The sequence below is a fragment of the Mus caroli genome, unplaced genomic scaffold, assembly GCF_978045245.1.
Source record: "Mus caroli unplaced genomic scaffold, Mus_caroli_1 scaffold_19, whole genome shotgun sequence".
NCBI classification, from domain to species: domain Eukaryota; kingdom Metazoa; phylum Chordata; class Mammalia; order Rodentia; family Muridae; genus Mus; species Mus caroli.
The window spans coordinates 9518757-9542529 of NW_028227274.1; the positions used below are offsets into that span (position 1 = coordinate 9518757).

The 23773-nt window shown below is 44.2% G+C and overlaps 1 protein-coding gene and 1 pseudogene across 2 annotated transcripts in view; both read left to right on the forward strand.

Annotated features, from left to right (window-relative positions):
• Lama3 (laminin subunit alpha 3) overlaps positions 1-23773 on the forward strand; it is a 256838-nt gene that overhangs the window by 13731 nt on the left and 219334 nt on the right. For both annotated transcript variants that reach the window (XM_085833379.1, XM_085833380.1), the window contains exon 2: positions 19894-20046. In XM_085833379.1, the coding sequence (XP_085689505.1) occupies positions 19894-20046 (153 nt within the window). The remainder of the gene's footprint in view (positions 1-19893; positions 20047-23773) is intronic.
• On the forward strand, positions 16353-16801 carry LOC110285077 (large ribosomal subunit protein uL15 pseudogene; annotated as a pseudogene).

The window sequence follows — 23773 nt, forward strand, 5'->3', positions numbered from 1 at the left end:
AGCATAGAAATAGTATTTGTTCTGCTCACCCACTAGCATGAGTGTTCTGTCCATCTACTGGTGTCTTCTTTGGTTTCTTTCTTCAGAGTTGCACAGTTTTCATTGGAAAGGTCTCTCACCTCTCTGGTTATGGTTATCCGAAGGGGCCTTGTAGGCTTTTGTGAATGAGATTATTTTCATTATTTATTTCTCAGTATATTAATTATTGATATAGAAAAGCTACTGAATTTTAAATCTTGAGTTTTTTTATATTGTTGCTTTGCTAAATTTGTCAGGTCTAGAAGGTTTTTGGTAGACTCTTCTAAGTATAGGATCGTACCATTTGCAAATATAAATAATTTGACATCTTCCTTTCTCATTATAGATCATTTTATTTATTTGTTTGTATGTTTATTAAACACTTCATTGAATACAAGCATTAACAGTGGACATCCTTGTTTTGGTCCTGATTTTAGACAAAATGATTTGAGTTCCCCCCCTGGGGTATGATGTTGGCTTCAAGGTAATGTTATATAGCATTTATTATGTTAAGCCATACTGTTTCTGTGTGCTTCCTTCAGACCTTTCATCATGAAGAGCAGTTGATTTTTGCCAGGTGATTTCATGCATTTGTCCAGATGATTATGTGCATTGTTGCTAATTCTATTTGGGGCTGTGTTTTATTTACCACTTTATGTTTGTTGAACCATCCTTGCATCCCTAGAATGCAACCAACATTATCATGGTGCATGATTTTGTAAGTGTTGGATTTAGTCTGCAAATATTTTGTTGAACTCTTTTGTGCATTAATGTTCATCAAGAGCATTGGTCAACAGTTTTCTTTTGTCAACTGCCATCCTTATTTGACTTAGGTATCAGAGTGATAGTGGCTCCATAGCTGACACTAGAAGAATGCTTTCCATTCCTATTTTATGGGGTAGAATGAAGATTATTGATATTATTGAAGATTAGTGAATATCCTTGTTCCTCACCTTTTCTTTGTTGAGAGACTTATTATTGAATTGGTCTATTTATATTTGATATGTTTCTGTTTTTTTAAAAAAATTCTTCTTGGGGGTTAGAGAGATGGCCTAGCTGTTACACACTTATAGTTCTTCCAGAGGACCTGGGTTTGGTTCCCAGAACCCACTTGGTGGCTCCCAGCCATTATCACTATGGCTGTGTCTATTGTGTCTAGTGATGTTTGTTTTCTGAGTTGGATACACCAACACTTGGTGCCTATATATTTATAACGATCATGACTTTCTGATGTAGGTAGTGACCTTGTTTCTTCTATCATTGTGTGATGTCTGCTTTGTTAGACTTGACTGTACAGTGGCAGTTGCTTGCTTCTGCACACTGTTTGCTTGGATATCATTTCGTATCCCTTTAATCTGTTTGTGCATATCTTTGCTGCTGTGTTTCTGCAGGCAGCAGAGAGTTGGACCTTGGATTAATTCAATGGGTCAGTGCTAAAAGCAGTTGCTGTCAAGACTGGCACCCTGAGTTTGATCCCTGGTACATCATAATATAATAACAGAATTCTCACTAGTTGACCTCCAACCTTCATATGTGCACTTTCTCTACATTTACAAATAAGTTTTATAATTTTTAAAAGAAAATAGTTGGATCATTTTTGTTAATCCACTCAGAGGTCTATGCCTTTTAATTTGATAATTAAATTTATAATCAGAGTTAGGATGGAAATGTGAATGCTAATTTCTCTCATTTTGTTGTTTTTATGCTATTTGATTTTTTCCTAATTCTTATTAGATTACAGTTCATCATTTCAGGGAAGTCAGGCAGGAATTTGAAGCAGCTAGTCACATTCTAGAGTCCAGAGCAGAGAAAGAACGAACGCATGCATGCTTCCTTCTCAGCTCACCTTCTTCACTCTTATACAATCAAGGATGGTGCTAGGGAATAGTGCTGCTCATAGTGGGCTAGGTCTTCCGACCTCAGTTACCACAATCAAGATAACTCTCACAGACATGCCTATAGGCCAACTTGATCTAGACATTCCTCATTGAGACTGTCTTCCCAGATGATTCCAGGTTATATCAAGTTAACACTTGATATCTAATCATCACAGGAGCTAACATTTCCTGAAATAACAGCTTAAAAATGGCTCCTGTTACTGCATCTCACTTTTACACTGAGACAAGCAGAGGGGTTCTCAAGGGCCATTATACAATCTCTAAATCAGCTATATATTTCCTTTAGTGTCTGTTTCTATATGGGTTTTCCGGGCTGCCTTTCTTTGCTCTCTTTCTGTCCCTGTTCTCCCTCCTCCACCACCACCAGGTAGTCAGGCCACTGAGCTCTGCACAGCTGTGTCTCTCACCCTCTATCCCATAAGCAGTCTCTGGGTCTCTCAGTGTCCCTCTGTTTACCCTTCAGTGTGTCCTTCAGTCACTAGTTTTCATGAAATAATGGGAAAGTGCTGCCTGCTGCTTTGGGTCTTCCATCTTTGCTCCTAGCCTTTTAATGCCTCAGAATGAGATAACTGTGAGCCCTGTTTCAGCAAGAGACATAGGTTCATGTTCACTTCTCAGTCCAATCTGGGCTTGCATCTTTTCTGCTCTTTAAGGGAAGAGAATTCATACTTCATTTGGCCAGGTTATGTGTCATGGTCGCACCCTAGGCTGGTGACCTACCTTTTCTCTCAGACACTCAAAACCTTTAAAAGGAAGTGATCATCTGACTTGGGGATTGGGTGAAGGCCTCTGTGACAATCTGTATATTTAAGATCAACAAAACTGAGTTTTTCACTTTAAATTAAAATAACTATCAACTGTAGCTTGAATATTTAATTCTTGAGTGCACTAGATTGCTTGCCACACCAGCATTGGAGAAAATCATTCTAGTTATTGGTAGAGAAGATATGGAGTGAAAAATTAACCACAGAGATCCTTAACTGTGACTCTCCCCAGATTTGCCCACAGAGAGCCACCAAATGCTCCCCAAGAGGCAGTGTTAGTGATGGGTTGGTTGGCCCTGATGTCTGGCTGCCCAGATAAGTCACCTTTTTTGGTTTCATTGGGTTTTAAGACAGGCCAGTGTACATGGGCTATCACTCCCAGACAGAGTAGGAAGTGGCTTCTCAGGTTCACTTAACACACTGTGGCCATAGATCAGGGCATAACTTTGTAAAGACTTCCCAGTTTGGTGATAAGCCTTGTTTGGCATTTTCCTCCACAAAGAAAAAGGAACTAAAGTTGCTCTCTCCACCCCAACACTTGAGGGACTCGGAAAGTAGATTACTTGCTGATAGGAAAGAAGCATGTTTGGAGGAGGAAGGAAAAGCTGAGCTCTAGAGGTTAGACTACTGGTCACATTCACCCAGTGTGGACAGGAATCATGAGAGGTAGCTGCACAGGGTGGAGGAGGACAGAGATTATGGTTAACCCATTGTTGGTATCTGAGTGATGCTGGACTTACCCCTGCTTATGCACAGCTGGAGACTGGAAGTAAAGGGTTAACCAAAGCAACTCTGGTTCCATGAACTTTCTAAAAATAAATTTGTGAAGCCAGCCAAAATTTAAAATTTCACTCCAAAAGGATCTGCAAAAATTAAAGTTACAGAAATGAGCAAAGGTCATTTCTGAAAATAGAACCTGGTTCCATGGCTTATTTTTGGTAGTGCATCTATAACAGCAGGGCTGGCATTTTAATAGTAGTCCTGGTCAACAGGCAGGCTGATTTACGATTCTGAGTAGTGCTTGTGTGAGAATGTTATTCACTGTGCTGTTCTTGGCCCTAAAGATCCCATTAAGCAGATTCTTGCTGTTACTCAGATTTCTGAATTCTTGTTTTGAGAGATTTCTTTGATCCAAGGGTCCCAACCATGCTTTATCCCAAAGCTTACAGTACAACAAGAACTTAGAAGCCACTGACCGTTTGATGGGGACAGAGTTAAATGATGTCCAGTAGTTAACCTGACAGGTGTATTGGCTTTGCATGTTCCCTTACCTGTGGAATGTGGGGATGTTACATATTGGACAACAGCAATGATAAAATTGGAATTGGAGGTCTATATTGAAAATACAGCCTCCAGTCCAGGGGCTGAGATAGCTCAGCGTTTAAGCACACTTGATGTTTTTCCAGAGGACCTGGGTTCACACCAGTTTCAGGTGGGTGATGCTCCTAGCCACTGTGGACACCTGCACTCCTGTGCATATACATGCAGCCATACATCCTACACATGATTTAAAATAATTTTAAAAACTCTTTATAAGAAGCAAAAGAAAATGTGACCTAAGAGTTTAGGCTACTTGGCATAAACACTACAATTGTCAGGGATGAAGTGCATATGCACCAGAGATCCTGAATTTGTACAGTATCAGGCCCACATGCCCTCTCTCCATCCCCATACCCCACTGTGGCTCCTGTAGAGAGCTTGTGTTTGACTTGGATGAAATGACACATGCATGCACACACAGGCATGGCTAAGTGTGGCAGTGCTTGCTATTTGCTATAAATCACAACCGAGTTTCAACTGTGTGTATAACTTGGTGCCAATGGCCATAAACAGGAAACTGAGTCACACCAAGGTTCTGTTTATAGATCTATTGTGAAAGAGAGTCATTTGTTAACAGGGCCTTTCCTTTCTTTCATTCACATAAAATCCTTGAGTGAGGGCTGGGAAGCTTAAGACATTTACTATGTCCTTCTTGCAACAATTATTAATGATAAAATTATTTTGACAATTCAGACAAGTGATTAATAGCTTTAATTTATTTTATATTTATGAGTGTTTTGCCTGCATACATGTTTGTGTATCACATATATGCCTGGTGCCCACAGAGGTCAGAAGTGAGCATCAGATTCTCTGGACTTGGAGTTACAGATGATTGTGAGCCACCATGGGGGCACTATTAATTGAACCCCTGTGCTCTGGAAGAATGTTCTTATTATCTTCCCATGTAGACCTCATCAAGTTTCAGCAATGAAAGCCCATGTCCAAGCACACAGAGGGAGAGGACAGAGAAGTTGGTGAGTCGACTCCACAGACCAGTGAAGATGCATGCTCCCACAACATCCCAGCAGCCATTTCAGCTTGTTCCTAGGCAAATCTCAAGGAGCTAATGCGCCTTTGGGGTTGCCTAAGCTACAAACGTCCAGTTCTTGAATGATCACATTGCCTTCTTGCTCTGAATTACTGTTACCATTGAGAGTCAGGATCAGCTGATCTGAGAGAAAGGAACCTACAGCCATGGAGGAGAGGCCCAAAGATACTGTTCATTGCAGCCCCTCACTTGGACGGTGGTGTCTCTCAAACTGTTTCAGAATGTGGGCTGAAGTGAAGCTTATGGTTTCTTTGGAAAGTCACTTGTGTCAGATGATGTTTTGCTGAGACAAACATGTGAAGGAGTGTTTTCTTGAAGCAGTCACCGGTGAGAGGATGTTTCACTAAAGAAGACACATGAAGGAACTTTTCGCTGACGCAGACATAGGTGAAGGGATGTTTCGCTAAAGCAAGCATGTGAAAGGACCCGTGGCAAAGGATTCTTTGCTAATGACAAGCATGTATTGGTTCACCTTACATAGAGTATCTGAGCTCCATTTGTCATGACTCCATAGAGAAAAACGTACCAAAAAAAGGTGTGTTGGTGTTCTGGAGGTTTCTTGGCTCTTCTGTGGATTTGGGCTGATTGGCAGTGATGTCAGCTGATACGCACTCCCTGGAAGTTTTGCTAAGATCGACTCATGTGATGTTTTGCTGAGGCAAGGCCTGTGGAGGACACTTGATGTTTGGAGAACGGGTCTCTAGTCGCAGGTGGGCAAAGCGTGGATGAATGACAAACATGCACACAGGAGAGGTTGTGTGTAGAATCTGAATGTAATTTTCGAATCGAGCACCAGACTTTTTATACAGAAGACAATAAGGAAGTTGGGTGACATAGCCGCAAGGTACAAATGAGGTAACCGATGCTTAATGACTCTTACACAGAACAGAAGAATGGAAACGCAAAGACTGACAGGAACTGGGCAATAAAATAACTGAGACAAAGTCAGCCCTATCTAAGGTCAGCTATAGTCTTAGAAGCCAGGTGTGAGAACTTTTCACTCCTAGGGCAAGGGCTTTCACACCCAAGTCATGGTTCTAACTAGGGAGTTCCGTTCTAGCTAACCATCTCATGAATAATGCAATACTCTAAAACCACAGCCCGGGGGCTGGTGAGATGGCTCAGTGGGTAAGAGCACCCGACTGCTCTTCCGAAGGTCCAGAGTTCAAATCCCAGCAACCACATGGTGGCTCACAACCATCTGTAACGAGATCTGGCGCCCTCTTCTGGTGTGTCTGAAGACAGCTACAGTGTACTTACATATAATAAATAAATAAATAAATAAATAAATAAACAAATCTTTATAAAACCACAGCCCGATCTACTTCCTAAACCATTGTAAATTCCTGTACATGGGAGCGACTTGGCTTTTATTGATAGTGTAATACCAGAGGCTATTCTGAATGTCACTGTCTGGTTCAAGGACGTTCTAGGACTGTTGGAACACTGGCGGAAGGCTTTAGCTATGTCAGAATTCAATCTTAAAAGACACTTATAATAGGATGATACTGAAAGAGAGCATGTGGATCCATACACTAGACTAACGCGGGAATGGAGAATTAAGAAAATACCAGACTCCAGGAGGAGAGCTTCCTTGAAACTCTTTTTGCCTCATGAGCAGCTTTTAGGCATCCCTGCCTGACAAACTGACTTGACTAGAGTGCCGTGGCAGGACTTGATGGGCAGGGATGGAGGCTTGCTGCATAGCTAGCTTTCGAGGCTTCTTGGTCTCATGTCTTTGCTGATCTTCACTTCGTCGTTGAGAGGCACAGCAGAGAAGTTCTCCTGGTTCCCTGCTGACTCCTGTCGATTCAGCTGAGGCCTGCCTGGCTCTGCTAGGTTGTGCCACTGTTTGCTATCCCGACACTACTGACCTAGACTGCTGCTGTATTCGTGAAGAGTTTGTGAGTGATCAAGCTACCCCTGCTGACTTCTGTGAACTGAACTGCGATGTCCTGACAACACAGATGGGATTTGCTCTAAAGCACAATTTCTAAACAAGTCCACTGCCTAATAACATTTCCTTTCCACTACCTCTGGTGGGTGGTGGGCTAGACGGGAGGTTAAAGCATTTAAGAACCTATATTAAAAGTAGGTTTTGAAAAACTGAAGCATGAAGTTGGCTCACTGTGTTGTGTCTCTACTCCACATATGAAAAACGACATATCTTTTTCCAATTTTTGAAACATGAGTCTTTCCCCACAGTTTTAGTGAAGTGCAATTTAAATTCTACAAAATGTATCTATTACAATCTTTTAGGATGCATCATATAAATAACTTAGCTTCAAATTCCAGTTATGCACAGGTTGCTGTGGGGTTTTGAACAGGTCTGAGTTCTGAAAAAGCTGACTTTAGCAATTGATTGCTTATTAATTCAGTGGGGGCAGGAGCAGATCCCAGGAGCCCCCCACTTCCTCATTTTGGATGACTCCCTATATTACTCTCTGGTATCACATTCTTCAGGGAGGGTGGCCCTGGAATCAACTGATTCTTCAAGGTTGTACTGAGTGGGACGTTTGGGAACCAAGGGCTGGTGTTTTGTCCTTGTCAGTCCTGATGTGCCCTTGCTTCCAGGCCCTTTCGGTGCCCAGGGCTGGGGTAAATGTAGCAGCTGCTCTTCTCTGAACAAGGCACAGCCGCATTAGCGATGCAGCCGATGTCTGATTGCACATCCGCATTAGCGATGCAGCTGATGTCTGATTATTGGTTTTACGTCCCATGACCTTGCTGTGGTTCTTTTTATAAACTCTCTGGGAGTCTTCACAAACAGATGCATGTTTTTCTCCTTCCTGTGTAAGTCGTAAACTCTCTGAGCTGAGGAGACAGCTTCCCAGCTCTAGGCTGACTTTTTTTTTTAATTAATGTTTAAAGATGTTGAGGTGTCTCATGAAGTGCAGAGACTGGCCCTAGGTAAGACTTCCAGACAGTAAGCTTATTTGTCATAGTAGTCATGTAAAAGTTTTATGTAAAATTCTTTTACTTTATATTACTGTGTGTGTGTGTCTGTGTGTGTCTGTATGTGCTTTGTAGGCTTGCATGCATGTACATGTATGTATTTTCATTCTGGAGATAACAAGACTAATTGTGGGAGTGAGTTATTGTCTTCCACCAAGTGGAGTTAATGACGAGTTCAGATACAATTTGTATCTAAAATCTAAAGGATGTATTTTGCATAAGATAAAATGACATTTGGGGGATTAATTTTTAAAGCTAATTTATGTGACAGTATTTTATCAGATCCCGAATTATTTCTGGTTGTTATTTAGGCATTTCTGGGTCCATTTGCCCACTGAGAAAAGGGTTTATTAAATGGTCCTTGAGTAGTTTAAACCAGTGTCTAAATGCAAAGGCCTGCCTGTAGTTACGGTGTGTGCGCAAAAGACTGTGGAGAGCCAGAATGCACTTGGGTAGGGCTGCATCTGCAGACAGCCGCCTTTGCCTGCTTTGCAAGAAAGAGCTTCCAGGGCACTGATTAGAATAAGAATTCTCTTGCCAACAGGGTGGAAACTGCCTCGGGGAAGCCAGCTCATTGAGTCCCAAGTGTCCTAGTTTTCATCCTTGTAAGCAGTATAATCTCTCAGTGAGGTTCACATGGTCAGAAAACACATGTGGAAGTATTGAATAGATGCTAGTTAGAGAGACACGGGTTTCAGTGACTCTGTTCACCATGCGAAGTGAGGAGGAAGCTGGTTCTGTTCTCTGATGCTATCATTTTACAAAGTTTATAGGATGACACCAGGTAAAGGGCAGATGGGGAGGCATAGGCTGATAGTCAGGGTCTGCTTAATGCAAGACTGTAATGTAACGCACTCCAATGTGGTATTGAATGATACTCGGCACCGACTGAATGCACCTCATATATGTTGACTTCTTGCTTTTAAAAAGTGTGTGTGTGTGTGTGTGCCACTGAGAATGTGTGGTAAGCATTTAACTGTGTATGCAAGCCAGCAAAACACACACACACACACACACACACACACACACACACACTCCTAATGTAATACTGCAGAACAGAGTTCTCTCCTTCCACCTTTATATGAATTCTGGGGTGGAACTTAGGCTGCCAGGTTTGTACAGTTAGCACCTTTATCTACTGAGCTATTCCACTTATCTCTATGTTGACTACTTAATCACCACAGCCATTTACCAAAATTTATGAAGGAGCTTTGCTGGACATGCTCATTTTACTAAAAAGGATTCTGGAAGACAGAGAATCTAGGTCACATGTCTAAGACTACACCGCAAGCATGCAGTAAAGCCAAGGTCCAAACCCCAGTAACTACGGGTGAAGTGTCTGCGTGCTCCCCACTGTGCCAGGCTACTGTGCTCCATTGTGCAGGTAACCATAATTTCTTCAGGGCACCAGCTGAGCTTCGCCCCAGCCAGCTGACTCCACATCACCTTGGAGCTGTGTCTATTCAATTCTCCTTCCATGTTAGCCCCCGAGTTTCCTGAGGGCGGGACTGTTTCTTCCTGCTCCCGGTCTTTCTTGTGGCAGCTTGTCTTAAGTGCAATGTTCAAAGGGCAATGCCAGTCTAGAAGTTTCCTGCCAGAACAACACCAAGTTTCAACAAGCTGTGTTTCTTTTGGAAGGCAGATGTTTCATGAACTTCCCTGGAGGGCACAAATGACAGACCAAATGATTCCACCCTAGTCTAGTTTGATGAGCTAGTGAGTTTACTGGATCTGCTTAGAGAGCTCAGGTGGCAGCCCCTACGCAAACACCCACTGAAGAGTCTCACCCCAGCCGAGGTGATGACTTCCTCACAGCTGCAGAGATGGACTCCTCAAATAGTTCCACCTCTGTGTGCTTCACACCTGCTGATGTCATGCCCTGAGGCCACATGCAGAAAGGAGTAGCAGGAATCTGAGATGAGGGTCTTATGACCTCCCCACACTCTTCTCCCATGAGGGAACCCCATCAGACGTGACCTTCTGGATTCTCACACCTTCTCTCTTGAAGATAGTGATGTCGAAGGTGTGGCCTTGGTGTGTTAAGCTTGAAGATGGGTGTTTAGGGCTAGGCTTACTGGAAGCTGGAGAAGGCACAGAAGGAGTCTTCCCCAACAGGTTTCAGGAGGGGCACAGCTCTGTAGACATCTTGATTATGGGCTTCTCACTTCTAGAGGGAGAACATCCATTGCTGTTCTAAGTGAGCCTGTGAGCGCTTTTGGGTTTTTTTGGACTGGGATGCAAGGGCTCTGTCTTTAAGGGAGAGGAGAAGATGGGAACGGGTTCTGTATGAGGCTCTGGGGGTAGAAAAAGATGTTTATAATCAGATTACTGCAGATGTGGTTGTTAAACAGAGTGAGGAGAGATTGTGGCTGAATAGATAGTAGGAAGTCTAGGACTCTTCCCTAGAGATGAGGTGCTCGCCAGACTGGCACAGAGTAAGGGTTCAGGCCTATTTGGACTAGTTCACAGAAACACCTGTGCACCAGCCCGGGCGCTCTGTTAGGAGTTTGTTTGGCTGAGGCACCTCACACATACCTCTATCAAGACTTCCTTTGTGCAGGAGTAAATCAGTTTGCTGAGGCTGCCAAGAGGAGTCCAGACCCGAACCTGAAACAATGGGATTTGGTTTTTCATTGGTCTAGAGGCTGAGAGCATTGTAGGATGAGTTCTTCTCAGATCTCACGCTCTGGCTGTGATGTTGGGACCCAATTTAGTTGACAATTGTTTGAGGTGAGCCCCCCACTCCTTAGGTTTTGTTGTTGTTGCTGTTGTTTTTGCCAAGTTGACGTCTTAGTTTTCTGTTCCCACTTTCTTCTGCTTCCCTTGTGGGCCACAAGAAGTTCATAAAAAGCCTTTTGGGACATCTTTGCCAGTAGGGCAACTCCTTCTGGCATTTGACCTTTGCCTGGTGCTATTCCATGGAGGAGCAGTGGAATTGCAGGCACCAGAACCCCCTTTTTTGTTCCAGCCTCTTGCCCACATGGCTGTGGAATAGAAATAGTCATAGTTGTCGCCTCCATTGCCCTGGCAGACCATGGTGACACCTATCCACATAGGAGCTGATGGTGTCTTTTTTGGTGATTCCATTCTTTACTCCTGTTCTATAAAGATCTATGCTATCTGGCGTGATGTTTGTGGATGCACTTATGTGCACTATTCATTTGCTTTTGTATTTAATAAATATTTACTGACACCTTTTGAGAGACAGATTTGTGGGATGGCCATAACAGGAGAAGGCAGGCATGGCCCCTGAACTAATGTACTCTGGGGAGGTGGTGACCAGCGAGAAAACAGAATGAACATAGGTCATTGCTGAGCTGGACGAGGGCTGAGGAGTCATGGAAAGGCCAAGGCAGAAACCCAGGGCACAAAGGGGAATCAGGTGTGGGGAGAAAGTAAGTTCTAGGTAGAGTAACAACCGACATTTCCTAGGAACTCGGCCCCAGATGGGATGTAGCTGAACATTATCCTGAGCGAGACTTGCATAAGCGCTCCAAGATTTCCCAACACCCCATCCTGGCATTGTGTGCATTTCCATTCTTCCTGGTCTTTGAAAGAATTTAATTAATGATGAGCCTGAAGCAGGATGAATGGGAGCATTGAGGGACCGAAGACAATGGGAACTTAAGTCAGAAAAGAGCATTTTATAAGATTAAAGAAGAAACTGCAGATAGAACAGGGAGAAGTCTGACTGTCCCCACGGATGGTGCCAGGCTCATAGCAGGCCAATGGCTGATGTTCCAATGAGTCCACTAGGCAGACCCACCACCTCCTGTCGGGGCTTCCAGCCGAGTGATAACAAAGAGGGACCCAGGTTTGGGGCAGCAAGTGCACAGGCCCAGGAAAACCTTTTTGAATGAAAAAAGAACTATAGAGAAAAAATATGTTGTAACCAGGAAATGACTATGTTTTTGTTTGTTTGCTTTACTTTGCTTTTTCTTTCCTTTCTGATTTGGCCTTAATAAGTGAGAAAGATGTTTTAGTTTGGGCTTCCATTACTGTGAAGAGACACTATAACCATGGCAGCTCTTAAGAAGAAAAACATTTAATTGGGGCTGGCTTAGAGCTCAGAGGTTCAGTCTATTATCAATCATCATGGTGGGAGCATTACAGCAGGCAGGCAGGCACAGTGCTAGAGGAGCTGAGAGTTCTTCATCTGGATCCCCAGGTAGCAGGAAGGGAATGAGACTCTGGGTCTGGCTTGAATATCTGAAATCTCAAAGTCCCCTAACAAGGTCACACCTCCTAGTGATGGTACTCTTTATGAGCCTATGGGGCCATTTATACCACCACAGAAAGTTAGCATCTGAGAGGTCTTGGGACCAGGGAGATCTGGGGTGAGTGTGAGAGCAGCCAGTGGAGAAGAGAGGAGAGGAGAGTTGTTCTGGGAGGCCCAAGAGGTGAAACAGGAAGGTTTGCACGGTGAGTGGCCCAGAAAGCAGGTTTAGAGTAGTTAGGCTGTACACTCTAATTGGTGACCTTCGAGACAGGACATCTGTAAGATCCAGTTCTTCCCAAACGGAAACTATCACTGAACTACAAAATAACATGTAACTGAATAGTGCGTTCCACTTAGCTTATTAATTATGTCAATGAATAGTGAACACTTGCCTTGTGCCAGGTACCCAACTCTAGGTTTATGATTGTGAACAAAGTTCTGAGGTCCCTGACCTCAGGGCATTTACAATCTTAGAATTATCATAATTCTTAGACATCTAAATGGTTAGTGATTGCATAGGACACAAACAGGTAAGAGAGTACAACATACCTATTTCTTGTTAGGGGAACTCTCCCTGGAAAGAGTCTGAAGTTGTGTGCAGTGTGTTCCTTGGAGACAGAATAGCATGTATAAAGGCCCCGAAGCAGCGAAAGGTTCTAGGTCACTGAAGAAGTAGCAAGTGGGTTACTGTTGGAGAGAGGGTTGAGGGAGGTACAGTTGTTTATGTAAAGGTTTTGAACAGGCCATAGAGACAGGATGTGGGCCCATGGAACACAGATGGCCTCTCTGTAGCTATAGGAGGGAAGGCAGGCATAGAGGTCTCAGCACAGCCACAGGGACCAAAAGCAAGTTAATGAGTTAATGAGTTCATGCACTGAGAAGAGAAAGAACATGGGGAAGCAGGGAGGGTGTGCAGCAGTAACTCCAAGGAGACCGAGAGGGAAGACGAGCATAGGCATCCAAGGCTGCCCACGTACAGATTGAGGTATCAACCCCAGGTACCTTGTATCCTGTCATCTTCTCTTTCCTCTCCTTCAGTGCCCAGTCTGAATCAACCCTTCCCGGGTCCCTCACTTGGCTCCTCGACTTGGACAGACTGTTCCTTTTCTTTGTGTTTTGACTCCCCAGGGATTGTCTCTACTTTCCAGATATATCTAGGAATGCAAACTATGTCCGTATAAAGTGCGAGGTGTCCACCTGGCTTGTAGATGCTTCCTTATTGTTACCAATGCAGTGGCTCTGTGACCATGGCCACCAGATGTCTCTCTGGTACCTGTGCATCTGTCATGTTACCTCTGTACTTTTCAGACTCATAAGCAGAAAAATAACTGGAGGTTATTTTTTATTTAAATCATTTAAACATCATTTAAACAATTCTGATTTTGGCTTTCACCAGAGATGTTGATTCTGTAAAAGGCCCATGCAGGATGCTTGGGCCTGCATTTTCAATAAGCACTCAATTGGTTCCAGTGGCGGTATGCTCATGTGCCTGAGCAGGGTGCTTCATGTATAGCATCACATCTAAGCCTGAGAAGCACAGCACAAAACTGGCAGGACTAACACACTCAAATGCAAGGGAAGCAAAGCCTACAGGGGCTAAGTAATTCCATCACTGCACCACAGTACTATAGGGGTCAGGATGTGAACCTCCCCCTGCTTTGGTTTGGATCTAAAATCCCTCTGAAGGTATGGCTTGCTGCCAGGGGATGGGTCCTAGGGAAATGGGCAGATCATGGTGGGCTAGTCAGAGGTGATGCTCCTGGTGTAGGATCCATTGATGGAGAGGTTCTTAGTGTTGCGTTCTTACGGACTGATTGTACTAGTTGCTTTTCTTGTTGCTGTTACAAAGTATCTGACCAAACGAACAAACCTTCCCTCTAGGTCCTTCCCTAGAGGGAAGGACCGATGGAGGGAGGGTTTATTTTTGCTTTACATTTTGAGGGTATGATATCATGGTGGAGAAAGTACGGTGGTAAACATGAGGTGTCTTGTCACTGTGTGTCAGTCAGGAAGCAGAAAGAGATGAATGCTGGCCTTCAGTTTGCTTTCTCCTTTTTATCCAGTCTAAGACCCTGCCTGGCTCATGTAACCGTGCTATTCACATTAGAGTATGCTGTTATCTGATTTCCCGAGGAGACCAGACACAAGTGTCTATTCATCTCAGACAGGAACTGAGGACACACCAAAGCAGTCATATCCCTAAAGTTCACGGTAATGAGCTGTGAGTTTGCTGGAGGTCTGAGTATGGGTGAGGGGTCACTTACGTAATCAGAGCCAACTCAAGGGCAGCTGTGTCACTGAAGGCCCACTCTAGCACAGATGACAGTCCGTGCGAGCTACAAACACCACCCTAATTACAGTCTACAACTCCATCACAGATACATCCAAAGGCTTGTTGCCTAGGAGACATAGAACCTGTCAAGTTATCAGTCACATTCACCATTGTAAGGATTCGTCTCGTTCCCAGCCATTCCTCTCTCTGTGCCGCACCTCTTGACTTCCTGGTAGCCCAGAGGCAAACAGTTTTGCTTTCTACCACAAGTTTCTCTCTGCTTTGTCTCAGGCTAGAGAGTTGGGACCAGGTAGGCATGGACTGAGACCCTCAAAATGGTGAGTCACAACTTTTCCTTGTATAGATTATTTTCTCTGGTGTTTTGTCATAGCTACAAGAAAGATCACTGACACATCTATTCTACTCCAAAATATAGACCTCTGAAATGACCCAGAAAGAGCCAAACCCCCAACCCATCTGGAATTTGGACTACATGCACACAGCTTTTGAATCATGTATTTGCATACACTTGCTTATTTTTTCTAAGTTTTCCTTAAATACTTAGAACCAACAGTGAGTCCCTTGTTTTCTGTCATTCAGATCTCTATATCCAGGAGCCTGGCACAGCTGCGAGTGAATCGTGCGGAGCCACTGTACCACATACTCCGTGTGCTGTGAAGTCACCCCTCACTCCATACTGTGCAAACGTTCAAGAAAATGACCAAGTGCTTGCTTTAACAATTCTAACCACTCCTGTGTGCTCCAGTGCCTCTCAAAGGGAAAAGGATCTTTGCAAAGAGGCAGCCTTAGGTTTGGAATTGTCTCACTGCAGAATATTCTCCACTTATGGCTGGCTTAGGTTTGAACACTGGAGACACTGTAGCTTCTAGAGTCTTAGAGAATGAAGAATTGGAGTGGAGCCCGGGCAGTGTGCGTGCATGGCATGTGATAGGGCTGTTGATGGATAAGTGTGGTTAGATGTTCCCCTTGCCAGCATTTCTGTGCCTGATATGAACATGGAAACTGCTGCTTGGCAGGACTCCTTTCTGAGCTGGGCCTCTGTGCACATCTGGCGGTGGCAGGTACTTGGAGAACAGTGTAATTGCTCCTGTAACTACTGCTGCCCCACTTTCCATCCAACTCAGAGACAGACCTCTTTGATGGAGCTGCAGAGTGCCTCAGCCAGGGAAGAGTCTTGGGCTGTGTTTAGCATCTCCAGAGCTCTGTGCAGACCCTGGTCCCAGCATGTCCTTGGGTGTGTGGCTTCAGGGAAGGCATTGGAACTCTTTGTTCCTTCATATTTCTACCTTCAGGGTTCATGTGCTTTGTACAAATCCCAGAGTGTTGTGGATACCAAGCCAGTACATTGTGGATTGGTGCTTCAGGTCTCCCATCTAGCTTCTAGCATTTTCTAGAGAAGTGTGATGGTCAAATGACTTCTCTGGTCTCTTAGCAACTTCCTCTAACTGTTAGTGTTATCTTTCTGATTTCACTCCAGTTTCTAATGCTTTAGAGTTTTAGCAATTTAAGTAAATCGAGCAAAGGAATCAATGTTCAAGCTGGAAAACAAAAGTTCTGTTGGGGGTACTGTTGGAATCAGGACCATTAATGGTTGTATTATGAATTCAATGTAGAGTATGACATACTAGAGGCTATTTAGCCTAAGACAAGCATCAAGAGTATTGGGAGCGAGCAGAGACTAGACACTGTTGAGCACTGAGCTCTGTGTAAATGCTGGCTCCTCTCCTGTGGACCTCCTATGCTGGAACATTATACTGGGTGGCTATTTATTTGGACAGCCCTTCCCCTTTTTTTAAAAGGGGGATTAATTGCTCCCTCTTTCCTTTCTGCCACCGCCATGCCATCCAGACTGCGGAAGACCCGGAAACTCCGCAGCCATGGCCACAGCTGCGTCTGTAAGCACCACAAGCACTCAGGAGGCCGCAGGAATGCTGGAGGTGTGCCTCGCCACAGGATCAACTTTCACAAATTTTATTGTTACTTTGGGGAAGTTGGTGTGAGGCATTACCACTTGAAGAGGAACCAGAGCTTCTGCCCAACTGTCAGCCTGGGTAAACTGTGGACATTGGTCAGCGAGAAGCGCGGGTCAATGCAGCAAAAACCAAGCCTGGAGCTGCTCCCATCATTGATGCTATGCGATCAGGCTACTACAAAGTTCTGGGGAAGGAAAAGCTCCCTAAGCAATCTGCCATCATGAAGGCTGGATTCTTCAGCAGAAGAGCTGAAGAGAAGAATAAGGGTGTTGGAGGTGCCTGTGTCCTGGTGGCTTCCCACTCTGGAGGTTAATTAAATGCTAACATTTTAAAAAGGGGGGGTTATATTTTATTTATGTGTGGCTCTCCCCACCCTCTGTGTGTGTGTGTGTGTGTGTGTGTGTGTGTGTGTGTAATAGTTTAGTAGTACAGTAAACATGCATGAACTTGCTACCAAACCAAAGGTAGAGCCTAAATGGTAACCTGTGTGGCAGCATGTGTCCCTGTTTGGCAGCAGGTGTCCCATGTGGCAGCAGCACGTGTCCCCCGTCTCCACCATCTCCGGTCATGAGGAAACCACCATCCTGAGTTCATTATTAGTTATTACTTGTTTCCCTCATTTCCTTCTTTCGTTTTGTTTTCTTTTCTTTTCCTTCTTGAGTCAGGGTCTCATTGTGCAGCCCAGGGTGGCCTCAAATTCATGATCATGTGCCACAGCCTCCCGAGCCCTGAGATTATAGGCCTTTGTCCCCATACTCAGCGGCTTATTGAAAAAAAGAGTATTTTATTATATCCATGTATATTTTCTAGAATAAGAATGTTGTATTTCAGTATGTGGACGTCTTGCTGAACATGTCCATTTATTTGTTGTTTATACAGCCACCTATGATGTGACCATGCCATTCTTGAATTGCCTGCTTCCCTGTAGCCACACAGTTAGGTTAATCTCAGGATTTTGCTTCTGTGAAGAAGCAATACATATTCTTGCATGTGATGCCATCAAATACAAGCAGGCTATTCTTCCTGAATTGTGAACTCAGGAGTTGTCTTGCTTGCTATGTTCTAGGTGTGAACTTACTTTAGCAGTGATAACAAAACAGCTGCCAAAGGTTTTATACTAATTCACACTCTTAGTAATCCACACACTCAGTAACTCACACTCTTAGGATACTCTTTAAACCTTAGTGTCACCACATTTAAATTTGGGGAGGCTTGTAGTAAGCCGGCCCGCGGCCTACATGAATCGGGCATTTCTGGAAGCCAGGCTGGGGCTGAAAGAGACTTAGACTGCGAGAAAAGAATGATGAAGCCAAGACAATTTTTTTCTCTGATCAAGGCCCGTGAGTTTACTAAAAGACTGTGCTTATAAGGGGGAAGGCCCATCCCGCTCCCCACAAAAAAGAAGCCAGCCAAGTCAGAAAGCTGCACCACAGGTGGCCCTACCTCAGTGGCGACAAGGTCTGCACAAGCCTGCTTCAGGCTGGGGGAGCTACGGAGGCTGAGTGCGAAGCACTATTGCATGTGGTCTGCTAGCGCTGCTAACGGTGCTGATGTACTCCCAGGCCTTTCTGGCTCTTCCGGGAGAGCCCTGTTCCTATTTTTGCCCATTTTCCTGATGAACTGTCTGTACTTCTTTTGATGCTATGAAAGGATTTGGTGTATGTTTTTGAAATTTAGGGATATTCTGTTTCTGGTTCAATTACTGATCCTTTTGATGATGATGATGATGAACGCTCTGAAACTTGGAGGCTTACATCAACAGGAGAAATTCTCCTCCAGGAGGAGGGACCTTACTGCTCAAATCTGGCAACCTGAGTTTGATTCCTGGAATCTACATAAAGATAGAGAGAACCAACTACTTAGGGTTGTACTGTGGCCTACACACACACACATTTACACATACAGCCACACAAGACACACTCACACACACACATTCACACATATATACTCACACATTCACACACACATACTTATACAGACATTCACACACTCATATACACATTCACACACTCACATTCACACACTCACACACATTCACACATACATACTTATACATACATTTACACACACACACACACACACACACACAAGATTAACTAGAAAACCTGTAAAATCCTTAAGAGGTTGCTAATGGACTCCCTACTCTTCAGGCCTTCTACGCTGTATGTGCGCTGGCTGAAGTGACAGGCTGCACAGCAAGCCACACACAATCTCTAGTCTCATATCCCCAAGGTGTTGCTGAGTTCTAGAAATGTATTTAATATTAAAAGATAAGCATCTAAACAGACAGCTTACACATAGGAATGTGCAGTTTTATACCGCCAAAAGCCCGTTTTGTACACAAGGACATTTGGTCACACACCAGAGCCAAGCTTACCTTGCAGCACCCGAGAACTGGTGAGAATGGCAGAAGAGCCCCCCATTGGCTACAGCGTATTTCGGAGGAAGCAGGGAGCACGATTTGCTCCTTTCCCCTGTCCCCCTTCACGCCTCTTACACTCCAGGATAACTTCCTTTGCGAGGCTGTGAGGTCCATCCCTGTGGGGAATCATAGACTTTTGACAAAGTTAACATATTATTCAAACACAAGAAAGACCAAGGTTCAGCTTTCTGGCTGACAAATATCTGCAAAATTCTGCATTGAAAAGAATAAAGGAGAACAAAACCAGAATCAAAACAATCTGCCTGCCAAAGAGCAACAAACTCAGTTAGGGGCTGGCTACTGTAACACCAGGCGCCCCCGGGAAACAACTGCTTCTCACTGCATGGCGCCCAGCCAGTCCTGCCCTCCGACTGCTATCTATGATGTCTTATCTTCCAGTACTTAGGTCGGTGTAGACCAGCTGGCCCCCATCTTTGCTTGGGTTGGTTGTTCTACTTGGGACGCTTTCTTGTTTGAGGCCAAAGACTGTTTACAAGAGACCTCTTCTCCACTCTCCCAGGCAGCCCAAATGCCCCACTCTTCCCTAGACTGCGGCAGCATTCTGCATTCTGTGGAGGCACCTGCTAGATGCTGAGGCTTTCTTGGTGTTCATTTGTGCATTTTGTGTCTCTACTGAGATCATGGTAGAGAATGTGCCTCACACTGAACTGCTAAGAGTCCAGTGGGTTTGTGAAGGAGAAAATATCCTTGCATCCCCAATTTGGAAGTTCTTTGTAAAGAGTTGTGTAGGTCGAGGAAAGCAGAGCCATAAAGGACAGACAAAACCAATAACCTGACTACAAACAGCGGACCTGGCTTCAGACTAAGTGAAGAGGCTCCTATCGAGGGCACTGCCTGCCATGCAGCAGTACTACAGCCATTTCTAGCTAACATGGAGCAGTCTGTCTGGGCTGTTTCTTCTGCTAAACTACTGCAAAAACATTCCTAGGAAAAAAATGTAAAAGGCCTTTTCTCCTCCCCAGGGCCAGTTCTGTGACTACTGCAATTCTGAGGATTCCAGGAAGGCACATCCAGCCATCCATGCAATTGATGGATCGGAACGGTGGTGGCAAAGCCCGCCTCTCTCCTCCGGCACACAGTACAATCAAGTCAACCTCACCTTGGATCTGGGTCAGGTGAGTGTTGCTGTTGGTTGGAACAAGGATACTGGTTTGGATCTCTGTTTCTGTGATTTCTGACAGACAGAAATAAATGTTAGTTTTAATACATTTATTGTTTTCAATCCATGACATGGATATTTGCTCCCTGTAAAGCCCAGGCCAGCAGAAGACACAGTGCAGATCCTCCACCTTGTCTTGGCTCAGTTGTAAAGTGCTTGCTGAACAAATATGAGGACCTAAGTTTAGTCTTCTAGGATCTACATAAAAAGCCAGACATGGTGGCAGGCTGTAATCCCAGGGCTGTGGAGGTGGAGACCGGGAATCCCTGGGGTTTGCTGGTCAGCCTGCCTGGTCAGCCAGCTCCATGTCCAGTGAGAAGCATGGTCTCCAAAGATGAGCTGGACAGTGGTTAAGGAACAGACCTAGTGCTGGCCTCTGGACTCCACACACAAGAGCACATATATGTATGCACACCCTCACACATATACCCACATGCATACACATACGGGAACACACACAAACCTATAGGTGTGAACAGCTGCATTATAAAAATATTCTTTATTCTTATTTTAATTGTGGCATAATGCAAATATAAAATGTATTGTGTTCACCATCTAAGTGCCATTGTTCAGTGGCATTTGATAGATTGACATTGTTGCCCCAACACCATCCCCACCTTCTGGACTCTTCATCTCCTTATTATGTAAAGCTGAAACTCCACACCTAGTGAGTTCCATCCCCTGTCTTCTTCACTCTGGACAACTACTGTGCTATCTTCTGGGGACCAATGTCTCTAGGAATGTCATGTAAGTGAATCATATAATATTTGCCTTTTTATGGTTAACTTACATCCATTAACCTATGCTTTCAAGAGTCAGACACTTTGTACTATACACCAGTATTTCCCCCTCTTCCAGGCCAAATGAATAGAATTCCATGTATTTTTACCCACCTTTGTGTGTTCCCATTGATGGATGCTTGGCTTACCTCCAGCTTTGAGCTATTGTGAACAGTGCTGTCAAACATATGGGTGTGGTAACTATATTTTTATTGTATTCATTTTCCTGGAAATCCTGATTCATGGGATATTGAATACCATAATTTGAGGCCTTATTTGGCCAACTGTTCACATGGAGGCAAGCTTGCAGTCTATTCTGTGTAGGCTATGAAGGTCCCAAGATGGCTGCCTCTGGTACATATACATATGGTCAACCCCCTGCCCTTGAGAACAGGCAACATGGTGACGGTTATAGATGTGACTCCATTGAATGAGGAATTTTTTAAAGGGACTTTTATGATTGCATTTTATGGTCAGTAGATTCAAATGGGGAGGTTTTCTCTGATGAGAGGAGTTTCTAGTGGGACTGCCTCTTCTGAGAGAAGACATTTGACTATAAGAGATTTTCCTACTAGCCAAGAAGGCAAAAGCTGTCAGGTTGCGAACTTGCCCTGGAAACAGCCATGGGGCAAGGATTTGAAAGTAGGCTCTGGAAGCTTAGGGTGGCCTCCAGCCAACAGCCCACAAAGAGAGAATCCAGCTGACAGCTTGATTGCACTTTTGATCTTGAGCAGAGAACTTGGCCCAGCCACGTTGACTCCTAATTGGTAGTTTGAGATAATAAATGCTATTTCAAGATACTAAGTGTAAGGTACTTTGTTATGCCCAAGTAGAAAATGAAAATGAATACAGCTTATTCTATAGTTTATTTTATTTTATTTTAGTTTTTCAAGACAAGATTTCTCTGTGCAATAGTCATGGCTGTCCTGGAACTTGCTTTGTAGACCCTGGTGGCTTTGAACTCACAGAGATCCACCTGCTTCGGCCTCTGCCTCTGGAGCGCCACCATGCCTGGCTTATTCTGCCTTTTAAAGGAGGGAGTTCACACTATTCTTTTAACACATATTTATTACACTCCAGTAGGCACTTGGGTTATATCACAGCTCCTAAATAATACATAGTAAACTCGTGTAGTGTGTTTGGAGCTGAAATGAGTAACAGAGGCCTAAAAAAGCAGAGAAGATTAAGGGCTTCGTGAGAGTCAGGGACAACTGGATTGTAGTTGGCAGCTTTTCTTTGGTGTTCAGAACAGTTTATTGAGAATGCAAGGAGGAAGAAGAGTCTTGAAGTGTATGAAGGACTTTGTCATGTGTGTAGATGTCCATCACCCAGACAAAGGGAACAGCTCTACACAGCCCCTAAGGCAGAGCTTGTGTGCGAACACAGAGCTGCATGGAGGGAGAGTGAACCAGGAGGAGGTGGCAGCTGAGGGAAGAGCAAGCATGCCCAAGCCTTAGCAATGACACAGGCTTGAGAGTGAGACAAGGATCAGACCTTAAAGTCATTTTGGAGTGCTCTGTAGAGTTTATAAAAGGAGCCGGATGGGAGACAGTTACTATAACCCAAGAGAAAGATGCTGTTAGTAGCCATGGCAGTGAGCGAGTGGATACCAGCTATGCTTAGATGACAGAGCTGCCATGATTTCATTGTGGGTTGCAAGTGGAATTAGCTAGAGAATTCAGGGATGGTGCCCTAGACTTATGAACACCACTGTTGGCTCAGATGTCCACTGGAAGACTGTGCATCTAGTGCTACTGTTTGGATTGCTGTCTGGGCTACGAGTAGACATTGAATATGGGTTAATTGAATATGGATTCTCCCCTGCAACTGCTTGAATCTGTGAGTTTGTGCTTTTCATCAGCTCTGGATATTTCAAGCCCTTGTTTCACTGAGTAATTCTCAGCACGTTTCCTTCGGGGATTCTGATAACTAATGTTAGCTTTAAAAAGTGTGTGCGTGTGTGTGTGTGTGTGTGTGTTTACCACATGTATGCTGGTGTTTGCAGAGATCAGAACCCCTCCCACTAGGGACACAGGTGCTAGGAATTAAACTTGGGTCCCCTAGAAGAGCAGCAAGTTGTCCTAACCACTGAGCTGCCTCTAAGGTCCCCAAAGGCTCACTTTTTCATTACTATTCCCCAGTTCTCTGACTGGGAATAGTATCATTTTTATTTTCCAGTTGACTTTTTTCTCTACTTTTTTCAGATAAGGCAATTTGTATTGTTCTATCTTCAAGCGCACAGGTTATTTTGTATTTTGCTTCTGTTATGCTCTCAGGCATTTGCCTCCTGTGTTTTCAGTCCCCCTTGGTACTTGTTCTTTGCTGTATGTTTTATTTGTTCTTGGAGGTTTTATACCTGTTCCAGAGTATTTAAGATCACTTGTTGGAACAGTTTATGACTATTGCCTTAGAGAATTTCTCATATTCTTCTGCCATGTCATCTTTCCAAGTTGCTATTCCTTCCTAGTGAAATGAGGACTTTCTGCTGTATTCTAGGTCTTTGGCTAATTATGTTAAAAGACTACTCTAGGCTCTGTTTAAATCTTGTTTAGCTGAGCATCTTCACTGTGGTGTAGGTCCTGGTGTGCCCTTGTGAGCCGTGGTTCTCTTATAGTTGTTTTTTTTTTCGGAGTTCTGCAGTGTTGCACCGGTCGGCTCTGTTCAATGGGTATCAACGTCTCCTGCTTGGTGCCACTGTCTTGGGGAGCAGAGTGAGTTTCTTGTTCCCCATTTAGTAAAGGTCCAAGGCATTGGGCATTTGGGGGCCCAGAGTGCTTTCTCTCAAACCATTGCCTGAGACTGCTGGTAAGGAACCGAGAGCATATGGACAGTGTTCAACTACCTAAGTGGATGGAAATTAGAAAAGAATGGACTGAAGGGCTGAGTCCTGCCACTCACAACACT